The 22,667-nt window shown below is 39.5% G+C and overlaps 1 protein-coding gene across 2 annotated transcripts in view; it reads right to left on the bottom strand.

Annotated features, from left to right (window-relative positions):
• Positions 1 to 1,642: 1,642 nt before the first annotated feature.
• HIF1A (hypoxia inducible factor 1 subunit alpha) overlaps positions 1,643 to 22,667 on the bottom strand; it is a 33,893-nt gene continuing 12,868 nt past the window's right edge. For both annotated transcript variants that reach the window (XM_033061458.1, XM_033061459.2), the window contains exons 2-15: positions 21,102 to 21,292; positions 20,163 to 20,308; positions 19,983 to 20,067; positions 16,692 to 16,804; positions 15,462 to 15,664; positions 13,728 to 13,834; positions 13,411 to 13,558; positions 12,309 to 12,529; positions 11,843 to 12,123; positions 11,218 to 11,340; positions 10,620 to 11,008; positions 9,673 to 9,781; positions 6,869 to 6,995; positions 1,643 to 6,726 (exon numbers count right to left, since the gene is read on the bottom strand). In XM_033061458.1, the coding sequence (XP_032917349.1) occupies positions 6,575 to 6,726; positions 6,869 to 6,995; positions 9,673 to 9,781; positions 10,620 to 11,008; positions 11,218 to 11,340; positions 11,843 to 12,123; positions 12,309 to 12,529; positions 13,411 to 13,558; positions 13,728 to 13,834; positions 15,462 to 15,664; positions 16,692 to 16,804; positions 19,983 to 20,067; positions 20,163 to 20,308; positions 21,102 to 21,292 (2,395 nt within the window). In that variant the 3' untranslated portion in view covers positions 1,643 to 6,574. The remainder of the gene's footprint in view (positions 6,727 to 6,868; positions 6,996 to 9,672; positions 9,782 to 10,619; positions 11,009 to 11,217; positions 11,341 to 11,842; positions 12,124 to 12,308; positions 12,530 to 13,410; positions 13,559 to 13,727; positions 13,835 to 15,461; positions 15,665 to 16,691; positions 16,805 to 19,982; positions 20,068 to 20,162; positions 20,309 to 21,101; positions 21,293 to 22,667) is intronic.

Raw genomic sequence — 22,667 nt, 5'->3', positions numbered from 1 at the left:
TATCATTTGGATTCACGTTTAGAGACGTAGGGCAGTTCATCCAGTATGTGACCCCTTCAACTGATTGCACTGATTTTGGAACAGAATGGCAACAGGGTTAGGAAAACAGATAACATGTACTCCCCCTGCAATAGATTTATGGATTCAAAGCACAAGTAAGTCAAAACTGACACATCATGGAGTGAGTTCACGCCTGCATACAGCTCAAGCCAAGCCCTGCTTCATTATAGGAGTCATCCCTTAATTCAGTAGGAGCAGAGGAGCCTGGCCCTGGAGTGATGCTTAATTTGTAAAGCTCAGAGTGTGTTTTTTGACTTTTGTATTTTAAGCCTACAGTGAGTGGGGTGATTTCTTAGAGATGATGTTTCAAGGAACACTATATGGAATGATTATTTTTTTCCTAAGGCAGATGGGGCTGCATGATGCAAGATGTGGTGAGGATGAAGCTGTTGTGCCCATGTGAACGTGCCCTAAGTCTTCCCTTGCAGGAAGTGTGGGTACCACATAAAGAATCAAAATGCAGAAGAATAAAACCAAGTAACAGGGTCTCTCTGTACAATTCCCCTGATGTGGTATATACAATTTATTACAGTAGCAATTTTTAGACTAATTAATACTCTTCTTCATCAACTGTGTTTTCAGTGCTTCTTCGGATTGTTTATTAGTACATTTTAGTACAATTAATACCTTCAAACTAAAAAAAGAAAATAATGATGTGAGGAAGAGTGTGTTGGTTACTGTATCTTCTTCATATTCAACTGCTAAACAAAAGGATGAAATACTACTTGCTCTATTAATTCCTAGTTTATAAATTGCAGTTCAAAAGCCATTTATCCTGCACTGATGTAAATAATGGGGTACTCCAGGTGCATATGGCACAAAACAAGTCTTTTTTTAATACCTTATATGATTGCATTAGAACACATGTTCTAGTTGAAAACATGAAAAGAAATAATGTTTTCATGGAATTGCATGAAAATAAATCATGAATATATTTTATTTCATAGCTTTTTTCACCTTCATTATGTACAAACCTGCTGTTAGTAACAGGATGATACTCTACTGGCACAAGCCTCCTGCTTTCAGACTTCCCAACAAGCACAAATGTTGCAGAAGCTTTTTAAGCTGTGCAGGGGAAAAGTGGCATTGATTTAACAGGACAGCAGGTCACAAGTTCTTGTGTGCAACGACAGCAACTGAAATCACCTGGAGACGTGAGCGTGGATTCAAATGTGGAGTTTGTGTTTTGTCACTAAGGGCTTTCCTGCTGTGATTAATCAGAGGCTCCATAAATGTCCTCTGTCCCTCTGGCTCTGTAGCTGTTGCTCTCTCTTTGGCTTCCTCCAGGAAAACCTACACCATCCTCAAATCTGACTTGTTAAATTGCATGTTTGATCTCTTTTGTTCATGCCTGTGATCTGCTTAACTCAGGTGGGATAACCACATGTGAATAGGATTCAGCTGATATATAAACATTATATATTTATATAAACTTGATGCCCATGTTTCTGACAGCAGGCAGTAAAATCTCAAACCTGCAAGGAGTTTGTTACTCTGCACAGGGCTTTAGTTCACTTTAAAGTAATCTCCACCTTTTACAATAGGGAAAGAGGATAGACAGAAAGATCACAAATGTCACAAATTAGAAACAAACCCTCTCTTTTATTGAATTTTATACTGTTACACAATCAAAAAGAAATACAGTCACAAGTACGTCAAAATGTTTCAAGAGAAATATCAATTGCAATACGTTGGTTCCAAAAAAGAATTCCATTAAAATATACCACTTCTTCATGAGAGAATACTGCTATTATTCACAAAATCTACTGTACTGTATAAATCCAGCAGCAAACTCTTTTAACTTTTTGGTAACTTGCTCAAGGTAAACAGGGAAGCAAAAGGAAAATGACAATTAATTCCTAGAATTTGGATCAAAAAATCACAGTCCTCCAGAATGGAGCTTTTCCAAGAGTTAAGTCATCATGGTATTTTTAATGAAAGCTGGATACCCAACTTGTGTGGAATTCCTATGAAAATAGAATCCTACAAAGTCCTTGTGGCCTGTGAGGCGTTTCTTTTCATGCTGGACACTCGCAGTGTGAGTACTGTGCCTAAGTGCAGTGACATTGGAGTGAGATGTGTGCCCTGGCCAGGAGCAGGGCAGCAGTGGCAAGGGCACAGAGGGGTGACCTGGGGCCTGTCCAGCCTGGCTGACAGAGCAGGATGCTCCCAGATCCCACTGCACTGTCGGGAAAGGGTCACTGGGCAGTGGAACAGGGGAGAACATTTGCCAACAGATCCTGCCTTTAGCCACCAGTGCTTAGCTGCTTAATTAAACAGCTCTTTAAGTAATGAAACATTACTATGAAACATTACTATAAAATATGCAATAGTTTAACCTGTATTTATCAGAATTACTTGACCCAACATTTGCACTTCATTGAAAGCAGAGCTGATAATTTCATCCAAACTAAGCTTTAAAACCCACATCAGTGTTATGTTTAGATGGTTCATTTGGGCCCTAATCTACAATTCTTTAATCCAGTGATTACTTTGGGAGAGTTTAATGTGTCTACACAGACATTATTATCTTTTGCTTCTCAGGTAAATTGTTTCTATTAACCCAAAGATCACCAAAGTCCAAGCCAGTCTCACTAGGTGGGAGGAAGATGTACTTTAGCAAGATGCACTTTGGACTCCAGGCTACCTTTATTTACTCAGCATCTTACACTCAAGTTACTGCACAGCCCATTTAAGTGATTTCTGGGGACTTACAGCTGTAGTTAATTTTAACTACTTACAGGTAAAGGAAGGAATTATGTAATCCTAAATACTAGTTTAAAAAAATCCTTTACCCTTTAACAGAATCATCACTGTTGATTATTAAAACATCAATTAAAATCTGTATGCAAAAATAATAATTGTACTGTGCCTTGAACAAGGTATGGCTTGACTATTCCTGTAGTCAGGAAAACCTGGAAGATAACTTTACAATTCTCCTCAGTTTACAATTTTCACATAATTAGCACGTTCTACCTACAGGAGAAAATACTGTGTTGACCCACAGTTTCTTCTTTACAACAAAGAATAAATCACAGAATTATTTGGGAGGGAAGGGACCCTAAAACCCACCTTGTTCCAACACTCTGCCATGGGCAGGAACACCTTTCACTATCCCAGGTTGCTCCAAGCCCCATCCAAACCTGGCCTTGGACACTTCCAGGGATAAGTTATCCACAGCTGCTCTGGGAAACCTGTGCCAATGTCTAATCACCCTCACAGTCATTAATTTCCTCATCATTTCCAATATGGTGCCTCAACATTTTAGAAAGGCAGCAAGTCGGCACAGAAAGTGTGCAAAATCACTAAGAAAACACTTAGTAAGTTATTTACTCCAGAAGCTTGTACTCCAAATTAGCTGTAGAATCAGACTTTGTGTTCCTGGAGTCTAAGCAGACAAAAAAAAAGTTTAACATGGAAAAAACCCCAAATTTTTAAAAAAGCAACTGAAAGGTGTATTTCTAGGTTTTGCAAACTGGCATCTGCATTTAGCAAAGCTCTTACAAATGCCAGAGCCATTACTGTTCCTTCTCTGTACCTTGTTCAGTGTCTGCAGGAGGCTTGGAAAGGGTTGTTAGGTTATTTTTCCCCTACAGTAAACCAATACAGCAATTGCAGTTCATCACAGTAATCAAAATATTATTGCTATGCATAGTAAATGTTGTTACAATGCATAGTAAAAAGTGCTAGAATTGAGATTTTTAGATGAAACATGGCTCAGTTAAATCTCCAGCTGCTGTCACTAAGATCAGAGATGATCAGGGACACATGGATGGGGCTCTGAGCAACCTGATCTCATGGAATGGGTCCCTGCCCATGACAGGGCTGTGGGAACAAGATGATCTTTAAAGTCCCTTCCAACCCAAGGCATTCTCTGACTTCAGCAGGCTCATGACCATAAATCCTATGGGTCACTTCAGTTTTCCTTCTCTTTTTAACACAGATTTTAGTCTGAAAACTTCCTGCCTCTTAGTACACTGAAGAGGATCTGACAGAACCAAACAGGTCAGGCTCCTCCAAAACACGGCCAAGAGAGCAGCAGAACACCTGTGACCTGGCTCTTGGGAGTGCAAAGGGATAACCCCACCCTAGGCCAGCCCAAAGCTTGGTGGGGCTGTCCTAAAGTAGAACCCAGCTGCACTTTTCACCTGCCTGCAAGACTCTCACAGAAGCACCACATCAATCCATGCAGAACTAAAGCAGGAGAGATGTCCTGAACAGCAGGGGCTTAACCCAACTTCACTATTTAAACCTCCTAACTGCTGACAGAAAGAAATGCCATAGAAAGAATGCCAGCCCAGACACAGCAGGCAGGGAGGAGCTCTGCTGCTTTTAGCCATTAAAAATGCATTAAAAATGTTCACTACTAGTGAAAATGTTCTCTGCCTGAAGCTTCAGCTGCAGCTGACTGCCCCAACATACCTTTGCCTCTCTGTGCAACTTCTGTCAAAACTTTTATTAGTGTGCAACTATTTTCTGCTGCCAGTGCCTTATTTTTTGTTAATAGTGTCCTTTAAGTTTCATAGACTTGTGGCAGTTTGGAAAGTGCTCCTTTCAGTGAAACAGTAATTTCAGAGAACAGGTTACAGTTATGTACTAGGACATTGATTTCAAAACAGTGCAATGAAACCAAAAAGTTTACAACATAAAACCAAAGTAACTCCTGTGACACTCAACAATTGATTACATATATTGAGATAAGTTTTTTAAAAATAGTTTGGAGAATGCACAGAATATCTTGACCATATTTACACAACACAGGGTTACCAGTAGCACTGTGTTTTATGACAGTAAAATAAGGAAAGTCACTGGGTCAATAGCGCAAAAATGCGGAACAAGTTTCATCAAGTACCAGCTCAATTTTTTCATCATGGAGTTTTGTGATAGAAATCCATCTCAGATCAATCACTCCTATGAATTTTACCTTTTCCTGCTTTCCTGTGTTACCTTGATAAAGCTTCCAGAGACAAGCCTTGAAGCTGTTCATAAAGATGAATTCTTTCTGCTCTAAAGCAGAACAAAAATGCTGCAGGTTTGCTCACTGGTGTGATTACAGGTTGAGAAGTGGAACGTCTTTGGCGAGTGGTAGTACAACACTGTCTGGGAGACTTCAGTACTGAACAGGCTCAAATAATTAATGCAGAGATGTCACAATCAAAATAAGGAAGCAGTGATTTCCAATCAACTCTAAGTTAAAAAGGGAACACGGATGAACAATAACCACTAACAAAAATATAAATTATCTCATTTCTCTCAGATAACACACTCCCCAAAGGGGCCTGGTCCACATATAGTTTATTGATGTAAGAAAACAATACAGTTAGTGTTAGATCCAACCACAAAGAGCAAAAAGAATGAGTGAATGAAGGTTTTGTACAGTACATATAGGAAAATAAGATGTTTGTGACAACTATATATTTCTAAATAAAAAGGCTTCTAAATATATTCAAGTTATTGAAATCTACATGAAAACATATGGATGTTAATAGCAACAAGGTGCATAAAACCAAAACATCAAAATATTGAGCAACTCAATGATGTACTAGATAAAAGTTTGCTAACAATGCAAGATGTTTTACAATCTGCTTGAAATATCACCTATACCACACAGGGTAAGCTGAACATTTAGATTTAAGATCATACACAATATTAGCATTAACTTCAACAACTACAGGCAGGGATTTTTTTTTTTTTAAGCTGGCAAAGTGACTACTTTAAGAACATCAAACTTTCTCTAAATTGAGAACGTATCAAAAGAAAATGCTGCTAGCCCTTTCCAGATAAAGCCTTTCCTTTGACTAACCACACCCACTGAAGTCAAAAGCATAAGACAGCATTTAAGAACAATTTATATTACAATGTGACTAAAATAATGACATAATCCAGGTTTAAACATGTTTTCAGAGGCAAACAAAAGATTTTTTCTTAAAAACTAATTTTTATAAATGCAGAATATATTGCATGAGGAACTGCTGGTATTTTTTTAAGAAAATATATTGTGCGATTGTGGCTACAATGCACCGCTGCAAAGCATTGTTGTTTCTTATAAAAACTATTAACATAAAAAACTTACTTGAACATAAAGAGTAAGAGAGCACAAATCTTCCAACTACCTATGAAAAGCAGGATGGAAGTATTGCCAGTTTTTCCTGTGTTGACATTTTACTAATGATAAGTTTTGGTGACCAACTCCCCAGCCAAAAAATAAATATTTTTTTTTTCTTTAAATCAGGTGCATATTTCAAAGCTGCTATTGCAAATGTGTTTTAAATGTAATGGACTTAAAAGTATATGTACCAAAGAATTATAAAAATGCACTAGAGTTTGAGTTATTGTTACATAAAGAACATATTAAAAAGACTGTCAAAATAAGTAGAAAGGGGATCAAAACTGAACTAACTGAATTAGTGCAGTACTGTAGCCAGGCTTCTAAAATCAGATATAGAAAATATAAATAGACTGCTTTAGGTGATGATTCACCAGTGTCCAAAAAAGGAGCAAGTTTTGTGAAAGCTCAGTTAACTTGATCCAGAGCTCTGAGCAGTTCTTCCCCCTGTAGCAGGTTTCTGTTGCCTTGTATGGGAGCGTTTACTTCGCAGTCGTAACTCGTGAGTTGGGGGAGTCCGCTCTCATCCATCGACTGCCCTAGGAGTTTACTCGCTATGTCTGGAGAGGGAGGGGAAGGAGAAAGAGTGCGCTTTATTCACCATGCTGAACCTCTCCTAGAGCTACATCTGGATAGTTTTGGGGACTGTTCTTTTTCAAGCAGCCCCTCCACCCCCTCTGCCTAGGAAAGGAAGGTACCAACCAGTTGATAGTAGAATGATTGTCTTTTGCTCCACTCCACTGTGACCGTTTGTTTTGCATCCCTTTACACGTTTCCAAGCAAGTGATGCATTTCCTCCACTGTCACCTGTCTGCTGGAATAAAGACCCCTAGAAAGAAATAAAATTGATCTTTTTTAGTGAATAATGTATAGCTCTCAGTGTCCCTCTTCCAAATGAAATTCCCATCACTAAGTACTAATGTGGCATTGTTACAATTTAAATTGGATTTTGTGCAGAATTTGGGGAGAAATATATTTCCAATTACAGTAACTTAAAAACTGTTTAACAGAAAATTGAATCAGGTTTCAAGACTTGACTTCCCTTACAGAAAACAATTACAAAATCCTGGTGATCACCAGTTACCACGCTCAAGATTAGCGTGTACATGTACACAAACACACCCATTTAATTACTGCTGCTCTGGAGTGAGTAAGCATCAGGTTTTCACTGGAGTCTCTCATGGCTTTCTGCACTGGAATTAATAGTGCAGGCAGCAGAGTTAGGAACCTCAGTAGGTTGATTCTATCTACACATTCAGAATGTAAATTCTGCTTGCACTCCAGTTATTGCCACCAAGCCACCTGACCCAAACCTTGTGGAAAATGCAGTCCTACACCAGTCTAGTACAGATATGGCTCCTTAGCATATTGTTTTGACAGCAGAACAGAAGATATGGAGATTAGGAAGCTGAAGGGGCTTCATACAACTGGGATAAGGAAGAAGCTGCCACTGAAACAGATGGGATGGAAGGAAAAAGAATCATTTTAGTATCAAGTCTGCTGGCAAAAGTACTTGAATCTGCAAAGTTTGGTCTTGTTAGTGATACTGACTGCTACAGAAAGAGGAGAAGGTATTTCAGAACACTGCCATTATCCTCAGAACAGTGAAGAGCATATGTTTTCAGGTTATAAAACACCCATGTAAGGCAAAAGAGCAGCTGTACAGGAGAAGTTAAAGTTAACTCAGAGCTACAGTTCATTATGAGATTAATCACCTACATTGCTGCTGCTGCTTATTTCTTTACCATGAATGCATTCCAGCCCTTCATGTTAAGAAAAGTATAGCTTGTAACTGTTTCAGTGTAATGATTTATAGCATTATTTTATAACCTCACTATAATATAATATTTTATAACCTTACTATATCTTGTCCTTGTCTAATTCTCCTGTTTCCTAGGAAGCTAAAGTAGTATTCTACTTTGGTCTTCACTTATTTTCACTCTTTGCAAAACACATCCCACTTCCCTAGAGCTAAAAAGTTGTGGCAAGTGTTTGTACAACCCTAGCACAGCATGTATTCTGGATTTAACATCATTTTTCTTCTGCTTGTGCCAAAGGCCTGTATATCCTCCCAGAAATTCTTTGTGGAGAGAGAAGCAAAACAACAAAAGCACTTCTTAAAATAACTCCACTAAGACCCAGCTTCAGGGAAATTCAGCTTCTGACTCTAAGAAACCATCAAAATATTTATAGCACTTTTGTCAGATACAGACAAAAGAAAAAGGTTTAGCAAAGGAAGAAGTCTGAACCTGTAAGCATTAAACTGGCACTAAGCACAGAAGCCTGAAGACTATTCTAGCAGTTAACACTGAACTGCTTGTGTTCTGTGCATTTAATAACATTTCACGCTGTTTTGGATATTTTATCAGCAACACTATGAGCTGTAGCACCTGTGCGTGAGAAAAGGGCAGTGGAAGGCAATAATATTTCTTGCAGAGTTGTGAATTCTTACAGGGCTTCTGGAAGCAGCAGAACAACATGCATGGAAGTGCAAAGCATTTAGCAAATGAAAACACAAAACAGCATAGAAAAACTGTTTTGTCTTATGCCCAGACTATAATGCTAGTACAGGATCAAGGAGAGTTCAGAGGAAAAATAATCCTGCACTGTAAATTATGGTAGATGACTACAACTAGGAGGTGGCCCAGTAGAGAAACAAAGAAGCTCAAAGGCTACATTGAGTAGAGGAATTAAGACTTAAGACTAAAATTTCTCAAAACTCGACAACTGGGAATTTGCAGTGAAGATGAGAGAGAGAGAGCAGTGTGCCATGGCAAAGCTCAAGGTTTCACAGTACTGAGAACTGACAGCGAGACAAAGATTACAGACAAGGTACCCTTGCAGAAAATAACAAGCTGGACCCCCCCAGTCAAGTGACAAAAATCTAGGAGTATCTACATAGTTTCTTTTGAATAACTAGAGCAGACGAGGATGAGCTACTCCCAAGTGCCCACGTTAATACTACAGAGAGCATGCACGAAAGGGAGTGGCAGTAATAGAGATTTGCTAAGTTATTATAGGAGCTCTCTTCCCTCACACTTTAGATGATCTTGTTATCTGATTAAGGAATCTCAGACCAAATGGAAAAATAAAAGCATAGGATGAAACATGACAACACTAATCTCCAGTGTTGACAAATATGAAACCTGAGTTTGAATTCAAAAATTCAATAAATATAGCAATTACACATTTAAATGTGATGTCTTACACTTGTGCATATTCTACTAAAGAAATACATATGTTCACAGAAGAGTAAAGAAAGCAAGAAATGCACTTAGGTATAGAAGGCACTTTTGAAAAGTTGACAGTATAAGAGAACCTAAAGAGGAGCACATATATATACGTGTGTGTGTGCACATATATATGTAAATTTTACTATCAATTATCTCTCATCCCAAGATTGCTCTGCTTACCAACAGCTCAACTCAGGAGTCTGCACTGATGCCTCATTTCAGAAATTGCAAGGTTAAAAGTGAATATTTTAAAATGGTAAAAACAAAACTCACAATTCCAACTGCCTGAAAAAGTGAACCATCATGTTCCATTTTTCGTTTTCTCTGAGCATTATGCAAAGCTAGCATCTTTGGATTTAGTTCTTCATCCAGTGCAGTAGATCTAAGAAAAATTGATTCAGGCTGTTAAGACGTTTCTACTTTCCTCAAGCCATTCTTCTTTTGTGGACACTTATATATACAACATCACAGAACTGAATTTATGAACTCCACTACTTTTTGTTCATAAATTGACTTATTTCAACAATAATTTTCAATGAGCATAGCAAATGTTAGCTTTTAATCTTGCTGTGAAGCTCAGAATGAGTTTTAACAAAAATTTTTAAATCTGCAGAAAAAAAAGCATGAAAGTTCAGCAGTTCACTTTCAACAGAAAGAAGGGAATGAAGGGTGAGGGAAAGTCTATTCTGAATATTTGTATGTACAGATACATCTTTTACATATCACAAATCTCATGTTTGACTGAATATACTTTTCTAATATGATAAATATCTAGTACAGGCAGTCCATCACAAAACACATTTAGTTTGAAAAGCAATATCTATTGCTTATAGATATCTGTCTACCTGCTATCTGCAGCACAGACTGTAGATGCCTCTTGCCTCTAACACAGTGGACAAGGAAAGCACCAGAAACATTGTGTGAGTGTAACTACCTAAATTATCTACTGCATTCTTATAAAGGCTGCACGTCAAGTACAAGAGTAAAACAGAATTTTTACAGTAGCTGGCTTTTACATGAGGTGCTTAGATAAAAGCTACCAGGAAATTAACTTCAGGGGAGTTTACTAGTAAAAGAAAAAAGACTCATTTGACATGCCCAAATTTAAATGTCTCAATTTCTACTCTGAAGAACGCTGAGGATGAACACACAACAGCTGGCAGAATTTGTATCTAAATCCTTGAACAGATACCAGGGCTTAAGCTGCACTTTTAAGATACCTTTTATTCAGCGTGACTGTTAGCAAGCTGGGTGCTCCTGGAGAAGGCTTTTCCACGGGATCCCCTGTTCCTTTGGCTGCCCTGATGGGAGAGGCAGTTCGACTCCTGCTCCCGCCGTAGGGCGAGCCGGGGGCGCTGCCAGACTCGGGGGCCTCGCGCGCGGGCGAGGAAGGGACAACGATCGTCTTCGCATCGTCCGTGCGCTCCGGCTTCGCCTCCTCGGCCCTGCCCGCGGCCCCCTGGCCCTGCTGGAAGATGGTGACGGTGCCTGCGCTCTGAGAGCTGGACGAGCTGCTCTCCAGCGGGGACAGCTGATCGAACGAGCGCAGCTGGAAGTCGTCATCCATCGGGATGTAAGGAGCCAACATCTCCAAATCTAAATCAGTTTCCTGGAAGAGACAAGAGGTGGAACTTCTCAGTGTGGAAGAAACCTCAGCTATGACTTCATCAAGGCTTTTCCTTTTACCAAATCCTTACGATTTTTTAAAAATGTATTTTACACTTTAACCAAAATATTACATATAAAGGGTTCCTGAAAACATTCTAAAAAGGAAAAGCAGAATAAGACGATAAAGAATTTTAAGTTACTGTACATTACCTGAGTAGAGAATGGATTTTTTGCTTCTGTATCTATGGCAAAGAGTTTCTCCACCAATTCCAGTTTGAATTCACTGGCCATATCATTATCCACATCAAAGCAGTAGTCATTGGGACTACTGGGCTGTGAAAACAATTTGAACAGTTTTAGGTTTCTGTCATTTCATCATTTGGCATAATTACCTACAGATTATCTGCAAAATGTTCTAATCCCAAACTGTAGCTGCACAAATTTAAAAGGGAAAGAAAACCACATTTATCTGTATACATTCAAATTTACCCCACTAGGGAAGCACTTGTTATTTGAAACCTGGAAGTAGCCTCTACAGTAATTTACTGCAACTACTTTGCTGTTTAGAGAAGTTATGGCTGAACCAACTAAATGAAGAAGACCAATCCCAAGCTCTCCTTATTTCTATCACATAGTATTGCATACATTTGCAAGGCTCACTTTAATGAAAAGCTATGACAATTTATCAGTTTCTTCAGATCATGGTGTGAGCTGAAGTCATAAGGTAGAAATAATTTCCAATTCCTGTCCTGGCTGCATCCTTAACCAGATCTGCCCCACAAGCCCCAACAGCACATCCATTTTAATGACAGCATGTCCACATTACGAAACTCACCTCAGGTGAACTTTGGCTGGTACTTGCATCAGAAGGGCTGGTTGGTTGCTCCTGCACCTGAGGCATGGTAAAAGAAAGTTCGAGTGGCTCTGTGTTTGGCTCCAGCTTTGATACAACTTCTCTATTGAGTGCAGGATCAGCATTGCTACGAAGTGGCTTTGTAGTTTCAGAGGCAGGTAGTGGGGACATTGCCATATTTATATTCTGCAATTTCTCACTGGATGAGGGGAGCATTACATCGTTATACAAAGGAACTTCATCACATTGTTGTTCATCAGACTCTATAAAAATTAAAAGAAACCATCAACCTAAGTAACAGTAATGTGTGTGTCTATGGACCTCATTAAATTTAAACAGCAGCTGAAATACCACTGGGCAAGTGGTATTGGGAGGTTACTTTATGAAATCTACTACAAAACAGTAACTTTGCTAATTAACACACTCTCCAATTTAAACACACACCCACCATTACTGCTGAAATCTAGAGAGATAATTGTGTCTCCAGCAGCTGGGGCCAGCACAGTTAAAGCATCTGGTTCCTGTTTAAGTTTTTCAAATAGGCTGTTGGTATCATCCAGGTCATCTTTACTGAATATTTTGGTCATTTTCATGTCAGGAGACTCCACTGGTTTCAGCATACACTCAGTTTGTCCAAGGGAAAAAATTAAGTCCTTCTGAACAATTCCACTGTCAGACAGAGAGGAAGATGACTGTTAAACAACAACTAAAAGGAATAAATTCTGGCTTAATAGTTTTGTAGGCTGAAACCCACCCACTCTCCCTGTCCAAAAACCCCAAACCAAAAACACCCCACCACACATATCCCACACAATTATCAGGATAAGGGCTTTAAGAATTTTTTCTTTCTCATTCTTTCCTCAAAAGTAAGAGACAAAGCAAGCACTAATCGTGGTGCAATCATAAAAAAGTAACAAACATTAACATGCTTTTCTGAAAGCATTGAAAAAGAAGATTATTTTTTTTTAAAAAGTGAGAAAAGCTAGATATTTCCAAAACTACTTTTCTTTGTTTTAAATGAATGTGCAATATCTTGATATATTTCTATTGGGACATTCACTGAAGTTTTGAGAAAACTACTTTAGGACTATTAGACACTTGCAAAATAATAGTCAACCCGTCTGCCCTCAGCTGAAGCTTTAATTGAAAGAGGAGTTCTAAGGAAGAAAAAGATAAATGGGATTGAGAATGACACCACTACTCCTGCTCTGATTCCATGACAGTTATTAATGGAATTAGCTGCTCCAGACTTGGGACAAAGATTAGAGAGTTGTTTAGAATGCACACAAATGCTCAAGTGCTTCCAATCACACAGAAGAGGCTGGTTCTACACTCATTTGCCTGCAGAGATTATCTACTGACATCACTAGACCAAAAAAGCATTTTGTTTTCAAATATAATTTCTAATCCTAGGACTGGCAGTATTTTAAGAAAAATTTCCCAGTTAGGGAACAGTAACATCATACTCAGCAGGGGATCAGTGCCATCACAATCTGCCTTGGTCTTCAGTAAAAATGATTACAAAGAACACTGAAGTCCACTCAACTTACCTCAACACATAGTTCACACACACTATGCACTGTGGCTGAGAATTCTTAGTGTTGTATATAACAGTTGCTTGAGTTTCAACCCAGACATAGCCACCTTGTTTGGCCAGCATTCTGTACTGTCCTGTTGTCACCTGTCCTTTTGTGAACACTAAAAGCAGAAAGGACACCAGCTTTAATTACAGGCAGAAAAACCCCTGAACTGTTTGAGGTCAGTATTCATTGCAACTAAAAGAAAGCCCTCGTTCTTCTGCTGCTTTCCCCCAGGGCTGTCTCTCATCTCCTGCAGTTTGAGGGCTTTAAATTCAGTTTTCACTTACTGTCGTGGTGTGTTTTGGTCAGATGATCGGAATCCAGTGCGTGATAGTACTCATAGATTGAGCGACCCAGGAGCTCCTCTGGCTCGTACCCCATCAACTCTGTAATTCTTTAAAACAAGGGAAAAAATTGCTACATGAAAGCAGACATGGGCCAGCACAAATACCAGAGCATTTGGATGCTTGCACATCTAGCAAAACCTTAAGATCAGCAGCAGTTTGGTTTATTGGAACTTTTCATTTTGAAATAAATTGCTATTTTGATGCTTCTTTAACAGAGAAATTTCAGCAGGCACAGGATTTTACTTCTCACTGAGTATTTATAAATCATGTTGTGGGGATAGGATTAAACAAATCCCCACTTTTTAGACATTTTTTTTTTACATCAAGGTAGACCAGTTACTTACAGAGTAGTTTAGGCAAATATGAGAATTTAACAAAATAAAAAGATACACTTCAATGGTTTTAATCCTGCCACCAAGAGAAATCAGGAATCAGTTTTACTCTTCCCACTCAAGCACTACTTGCTTTAAAGGCAAAGGGGATTTCTTCAGTCTCTAGAGGGCAGTGCTAACCAGGGAAGTGTTTGTATTTTGCCCCATTCCAGATGAAGAATGTGACCAAATAAATATTTGTATGTGACACTATAGTCCTAGAAAGGTTGTTACTGCAGAGGTCAGAAATTACCTGCAGCAACCTCTTTCTGCATCTAACTGCAACAACTAACTAGAAATTCACTTTTGTTATAAAGGAAATGGGTAGTAACAAATGACACCAAATTAAAACCAAAAAAAATGAAACAAATCGACCCCAAACAAAAACCTTGAGTTGACTATTTCCTTCATTTGCATTTATCAAATTTATCAAGCTAAGTTCCCAGAGGATAGGAAAATCAGTCTGATGTGTCTGACTACACCCCTGATTTGCACCAGAACACAAAATCTAATTTTCAACAGCAGATGTATTGCATTGAAAGTACAGCTGAATGTCTGGGTTTTTTTTGGTAGAAGAAAGCAGACACTGATCTCCTGAGGAAGGGAGGAGGGGGAAGCAGTAGAAATAAAACACATCTGACAAGTATTACAGGCACACTCTTTGCAGTCACCAAAATGCCCCATCTTCAACCAATCTAAAATCCTGCTTTTTCAGTGGAAAGAAGAATGCATTTCCAGTTTCCTGGAAGAATCTTTTCATTTTAATTTAAATCACTGCCAATATAGCAAAGACCAATTTGAAGAGGCAGTTAACTGAAGGCAAAGGATTTATTGATAGAATCACAGAATGGCTTGGGTTGGAAGGCACATTCAAGACCTGTTCCAAGCCTCTGCCATGGGCAGGGACACCTTTCATTAGAGAAGATTGCTCAGAGCTCCATCCAGCCTGGTCTGGAACACTTTCAAGGATGGGGCAGGCACAGCTTCTCATCAAGAATTTCTTCCTAATGTCTAATCTAAACATGCCCTCTCTCAGTTTACAGCCATTGTCCTGTCATGTCTGCCCACATAAAAAGTCTCTTTCCCTTTCGTTATTCCAAAGTAATAACCCTGCATCCTCCTTAGATCTAAAAATCTGTCTTTTAAGAAATCCTGATCAGTTAGGAAAAGCCCAAGTATTTCATCAATCACTGCACTGTCAAGATGAATTAAATTATTGAGAAGGCAAACATTAGCCAACATGTACCAGCCCTGCAAATATTTCAAATTAATGACTTTTTACAGTACAAATCTCATATATTACCTTTCATCACAATAGGAAAATTTCATATCGAGACTGTGACGACTGAGGAACGTTTTACTGTCCAGGGGGACCTCAATGTTTGATGGGTGAGGAATAGGTTCACAGATCAACACCAGGCAGGTCATGGGAGGCTTTTTGTATCCGCAGTGAGTCTGGTTCCCACACGTGTCGTACACACGGATGTGGCCAGTGCAGTGCAGCACCTACAGGGGAGTTGGAGTTTACAAAGAGACCAGGTTTGGGCTGTCAGACAACACAATCCACCAGCACACCCAGAGCCAAGGGGACAGTGACAAAGGGATGGTTGGAGCAGGGCAGTGTCCTCCTCCTCCTCCTCACCCCACACATTCTGGGATGAGTTCACAGCCCAACACCTTCCTCAGCACTGGCTGAAGCAACATCAGACATTGCTGCAGTTCTGTGAACTCTTCTTTGTAGTCACAGTAATGACAACTCTGATGAGCAGCTGTCTCAGCAAAAGGTACCCACAATTTAAATCTGAAAGTTATGGTAATAATAGCAACCCCCATTTTAGATATTCTGCAGAGGTGATGACAGATCAAATACATTCTTCAACAGACAGGAACTTTTGCATTTTGTGGAGCTTTCTTTTAACCATAGAAGCAGAAATAGTTCACAGAGAGCAGCAAAGAAGTTGTTTGATCCAGAATAATCAAATTCAAATCATAAAAGAGAACCGTGAGCCATAATCCACTGGATACAGTAAAAGGTTACTTTGTCCAGAGGAGAAAATGCATTCACTGCAGAAAGTTATCAGGCTGGCCTCTTTTTGTTCCAACTGTTACAAAAGGGAGAGCCAGCAGCTTCAAAAGAATGGCATTGAAGTCCTTCAGAGAGACCTCAACTATCACATTTTCAGTGACAAATCAAAAGAAATGAGGGATCAGCATAAGTGATGTCAAGTACTTTTTTCCCAGAGAAGGCTTTATGCAAACATATTTGGTAATTATAATTGTAAGTAAATGACCTCTAATTTAAAATGGAAAATTCATTAAAAGTGTTTTGAAAAACTAATTTTAAAACATTGTTTCAGTTACCTCTGTGATGTATTCAACATTAAAATTCAGTATAATGAAACACAATCATTAAATTATAAAGTACTTGGTGAAATTCAAGCTCGTTACATGAAGCAAAAATGTTGAAATACAGTGTTATGACATTTGGAGAGGAAGCTGCCAAACTGTGCAAATATTCCTTTGCATTAGTTACCTTCCATGTAGCAGACTTTATATTCACTGTTCTTCCCCTGCTAGTCAGTGTACACTTCATTCTGAGAAAAAAGCTGCGCTCCGTGTTCTGCTCTTTGCCCTTTTTCACAGGACCTAGCAGAAGCAAACAGCAAACCAATTTTTAAAACACCTGGATAATTTTCCAAAGGCATTAAAAAACCTCTACAAACATGTTATAGAATTCTAAGAATAAGAGAAAACCCAAAAAATAAGCTAAAAAGATTCATCCACCAAATATCACTTCTGATAATGGTATTTTTCAGAGCAAGTTTTACTATCAAGACAAAAAAAACCCACCCTGAAGTTTCATAGAGTTATAGAATGGTTTGTATTGGAAGTGACCTTAAAGACCATTTAGTTCCAACTCTCCTGCCATGGGCAGAGTCACTTTCCACTATCCCAGGTTGCTCCAAGCCCCACCCAACGTGCCTGGAACACTCCCAGGGATGGGGCAGTCACAGCTTCTCTGGGCACCCTGTGCCAGGGCCTCAGCACCCTCCCTGGGAAGAATTCCTTCCCAAAAACCACCTAACCCTGCCCTGTGTCAGTGGGAAGCCATTCCCTTTATCTGTCACTCCAAGCCCTTGTCCAAAGTCCCTCTCCAGCTCTCTTGGAGTCGTTTCAGGTACAGGAAGGGACTCAAGGATCTCCCCAGAGCCATTTCTTCTTCTGGGTGAACAATCCCAGCCCTCTCTGTCTGTCCTGATGCAGTTTCAATGTTTTAATGTCAGGATTGTATTTGCAGCCAACTGCACACTCCCAGATTTCAGGAAAAAGGAACAGGAAGAAGGAGAGACCAATTGGAAATTCAATATATTTTAAAATTGTGACAGAGGACAAGAAAAACATATGTAGAATAAGAAGCCCTATCAAGGTGGTTTCCACTGAAATGCATCAGTAACTCACTATGAGGAGGCTCAAACCAAGCACCTTTTGGGTTTGTTGTTCTTCAGGACTGCAAGTTTTTCAATTCAAAATTAACAACTCAGCTGTTTATATGCATACAAATATTTCTACAGTGATTTACACTCTTGGACTAAACAGGAACCAAGTTTTTAAACACATTATTAACATTCTTGGGAAGAAAAAACTTGAGAAACCCTATATAAATCAATGTTGCAGCACTTATTTTTCAGCCTCACTTGCTACCAGCAGGCTCTAAATTAAGTTTTTGCCCCCACAATAACGTAACTACTAGTTACACTATTGTGGGCAAAGAAAATGTAACTGATGCTATCAGGAGAGCTGCAAGCAGCTCACAATGTGTGCAAGGAGGAAATGCAGCACCCAGGAGAAGGAGCAGTGGAAGAGCCAGTTTGCTGAGGCTTGCTGAAGAGCAGGGACCGAATGGTGGCAGAGGGGAAAGTTTAGAACACATGAGCTTACTTCTGATACAAGTTTATACAATATGAGACAATGTGACATTCTGCATGGTGGCTTGCAACTGCAGCTACTGGCTCAACACAATTAATTAGAAAAATGTTAAAGCCCTCATGCTAATTTGTTTATTGCTTCTAGCAAAGGGAAAATACTAAAGGGCTCATATTTTATGCTATTTTAAAACAACCTTGATAGTGGAGGAAGTGAGGGAGAAACTAAAGCAGAATTCACAGAAGCAGCAAAAACTTCTTTAATTCAGTAAGTTTTAAGAGTTAAACCAATCTCAAAATAGCTGAAGATCGCACAACATCGCTGTTCCAAGTCCTGATGCATGAGGCTCTGCTTTGAGAAGCAGCTGTAAAAGATGGAGCAACTTTCAAGTCTGATTCAGCACCAGACATTATTTTTTAAAATGGCCAGCTTTGAAAGTTTAAAAAGCAGCTTCATAAAATGAGAATGCAGTTCTGTTTCTGCCAATTGCATTTATATTCACTTGCACAGTCCCAAAGGGGAATATTTAATACTCCATTCAAAACCAAAATAATTCCACTGATGTAAGAGCTGCAGTAGAAGGCAACCTGGGAATACTAATAAATATAAAAATGTACTATTACTACTGTAATTTAGACTTCTGTCTGCCAATGTCATTTGCAAAAGAGCTTTTGTAATAATGCTTTCCAGACATCTGATTCCAATCTGGCCAATTTGGACATGCTTGAGATGGTCTGCATGAAACTCAGTGATATGAAATCTTTAAGAATAACCTTTTGCAACAAAACCAGGATTTTTACACTGCTTTAGGGAAATTGTTCCCCCACCCCCAAGATACATTACTGTAATTCCAAAGGGGGAGAAGTCTAATCTAGCCTTAGAAACATACTTCAATTCTAGGGGCAGGTAAGTTTACAAAATGCTTACAAAATCAAAGTTGGGCCCTTAATGCTATGGTATCTTATCAGCTTCTTTCCACAGAATTTAACTAGGATGACAACATAAGAATTACACAACATATACAGTGCTAAAAGAAAGCAGAGGTCAGGTTTATTAATTTATCACTATCTGAATTCAGAGTCCATATAACCCTCATCTGATGAGAGAGGAAGTAGAGAGGTCAGATTTTAGGTTTCTAACTACAGAGTAAAGCAGCTTTGTTTGGAGGCATGCAGGCTGCCAAGTCTTTATAGCCTTTATCAAATCTTTAGAGGACATAAAAGCCGTAATTAATGGGCAATTGTTAAATTTCAAAGCATACAGCACATGCAAACATGGTGTTCTGCTCCCTCAGATGGAGAAAAGAAGAGCCAGAATGTGAAAATATACCAATTTCATGCACCAATGAAAAGGTGCAGAGAAGCATCAACCCCAAAGCCCTTTTTTGGGGCTGTTTAAATATTCCCAGATTAGTGTTTTGGTGTCCTAAAATTGAAGCACAGTATCTTTTCTTTTTGTCTTGGGTATACAACCACAGATTTCTGGAAGAAAGCATTTGTTGTCAGCTGTGCTGTAAAGGCAAGGCCACACCAAGACAAATGCACCAACTGAGCTTCTCCATGTCCCTCTACAGTAATTGCTTAAAATCATTCTCATTCAACCTACCTCTAATTTCCTGTAGGCACTTATTCTTTCCTTTCAACCCTCAGGAACTCCATTTTAGTAATTAATTTTGTCAGATTAAAGAATCCTAATGAAGTCTCCACAATTAGGATATAGCCAAAACATTGGTTATTCCCGTTGTTAGTTCTCTCAATGAGGTTCAATTTGAGAATTAAGAAATAAAAACCTATTAGCTTTTTAACCCAACACCATTTTCTGGCAGATATCCAACTATATTAATGCCAACAGAAACTACCCATAAGTAAATTAAATTGATTTTTTTTTTCTTTTTTCTCACCATTTCTGTGTGTAAGCATTTCTCTCAGCTCCTCGTGGTCACACGGATGAGTGAAATCAAATACACTGTGCCCCGTCAACTCAAACTGCAAAAATTAGGAGGTATATGGGTGTTTAACTTCACATACAAATAAAAGGGAACAGCTTTTTGAAACAGTCTTAGGAAATGTCAGTATTTCACCTGAGTGAGTCCCATACACTTGTTCACATTTTCAGACATGTAAATCATGTCCCCATCTTCAGACAGAACCATGACAAAGCCATCAAGAGCTTTCAAGTAGAAACAGTTCAGTTCCTTCTCCATTTTGGCTTCTGTCTCCAGCTCACCTGCAAGCAGCCACACATTTTTGTTTAAGCAAACACCAGCCATTCTTTACTTACCAGCGGGAATGACTTCTGGCACGAGTCTGCAAGGAGTCAATCTTGCAGGACCATTCAAAACCAGTATAACTCATTTAGATAAATGATCAGTTCAATTCTTCAAGCTCTAGTAAAGGTATCAGAAATCACAGAAAATCAGAGTGAGGTTAACCCTCTGTGCTGTTATATATTCACCAATAAACCTTCCACCTTAAGGAACAGGTCTATGTGGCAAAAAATTCACCACCCATCTCAAAAAGGCATTATAATCTTCTCTCAGGGGCTTTCTGGGACAACACATCCTCAGCTGACTTCACTTCCGGAGGAGCACATCACAGAAACACAATTTACAAAACTTCCTTGCAGTTTATATGAAGGGGACACAACTATAGTTAGCTCAGCCAAGCCTGAACCAATTCCCTACAGTCAAGAAAGCACAGCTGGAACAAACAAGTTTAGGGGAAAAAGAGGTTTAAATGAAAGAATCTAACTTTGGGAGAAGGGTCAAATGAGACTGAAAAGGGCACTACAGCTGTGATGAGGCAACCAGGATCACCAGAATAGAAAGGAAAAAAAGAAGTCTATTCAACAGTGGATTTTTCTTGTGTCATTGCCAAGAGCTGATTTCTACTGTAAGGTCTCCCACCTTCCCAGAGAAAGGACACAGCTAACAATGCATTCATTTCTTTTACTGCTGACAGGTCTTACAAACAGATTGTTCTCCATACCACTCCCAGGCAGTGCCCTGCTGCTCCCTTACCAGCATCCAGCAGCTTCCTCATGCGCAGGTAGCTGATGGTCAGCCTCATGATGGACGCCTTGTCCAGGTGCGCGCTCACCGTGTGCGGCAGGGGCAGCTGGTGAGCCAGCTCATAGAACACCTCCGACTCCTTGCTCCTCCTGCACCGCGCTGCATCCCTCGACTTCTCTTTCCTCCGTTCAGAGCTGATCCTAGAGAAACAAAGTTTCAGGGTAGTATAGGGAACGTAGCTCTCTCTGATGTGTGTCTAATCAGTTGTGCAAGCTGAATAATGTAAAGACTCCGTTTAAAAGAGCAAGTGTAATTCTTTGTATCGACTTCTGCCCCTCTGGGCTCTGCCAGAACTAAACTCAAACCCACAGAGTCTTAAAGAGACACTTTTGTACTCAGAACCTTTCCTGCTTATCTCATACCTTGAGTGCTGCCTCTCCAGCCTCCAAATCCTGACCCTTCAAGTCCATTTAACAAATTACAGAGTAGGTGATTTCCAGCTCAGTGCTCCAGCACCACGTGTCATGTACATTCATGTACATGTAAGTTCTTCCTTTTTATTATCCTTACAAAGCCCACCTAACAGGTCAGATAAGCAAGGATACTCATTTAACACGAGATATGCTGCTTTTCAAGCAAGCTAGAAAGCCCCTTGCCCAAAACCATTCTCTGATGATTCTATGATTCACTCTTTTTCCAGAAAAGCCCCTTCCAGAGTCTCCCCTCTACTGGAAAGCAATACCTCATTCTCCTTCCACTGCCTCTGTAAAGATGTAAAGAACAGCTCACTGAGAAAAAGCACTGAAATAGTTAAAGACTCTCAGTAAAAGGGAGAATTCCCCCTTTTCCCAACACCCACACCAGGTCACTTCTGCCTCATGCATCTGGTCAGATGAGTTTTGAACTAAACATTTTCACATGGGAGCTGCAAATGTTTCACACCTGCTAACAAGAACTCAGTGATGCTGTGGTCCCTCAGGAAATAAATGTGCTTTTATTTTAAAATGAACAATACAAAACCACGCACTATTATTGTCCAGTTTTGTTTTTATACATTTACACCTTCTGAAGGCACCATGTCTTCATTTTGCACTCGCTTGAGATATAAAAAGGCAGTTTGGGGATTAGTTTTAAAAAGTAAAGCAAGACTCAAAAGCCATCTACTACCATTGCCAAATTCATGTTGCTAAGCCTGTGGATCTGTGCAAAAGTCTTTTTTACTTAGCACACATCTTGTGAGAGGTACCACAAATTATAGAGCAAAGCAATTTATGAGTTAATGATCCCTGGGACATAAAGAAACAGATTCAAAAAATCAGAGAATGGTTTGGATTGGAAGTGACCTTAAAGATCACCCAGTTTACACCCCCCTGCCATGAGCAGGGACAGCTTCCACCATCCCAGGTTGTTCAGAGCCCCATCCAACCTGGCCTGGGACACTGGAACAGGGCAGCTGTGGGCAAACTGCACCAGGGCCTCATCACCTTCAGAGTAAAAAGCTTCTTCCCAATATCTAATCTGTATCTCCCCTCGTTAGTGTTAGCAAACACATACCCAAAAAACATGTTTTCAGTC

Source organism: Catharus ustulatus, chromosome 6, assembly GCF_009819885.2.
Source record: "Catharus ustulatus isolate bCatUst1 chromosome 6, bCatUst1.pri.v2, whole genome shotgun sequence".
Taxonomy (NCBI): domain Eukaryota; kingdom Metazoa; phylum Chordata; class Aves; order Passeriformes; family Turdidae; genus Catharus; species Catharus ustulatus.
The sequence above is the reverse complement of the archived record's forward strand: the minus strand, read 5'-3'. Positions and strand labels throughout refer to the sequence as shown.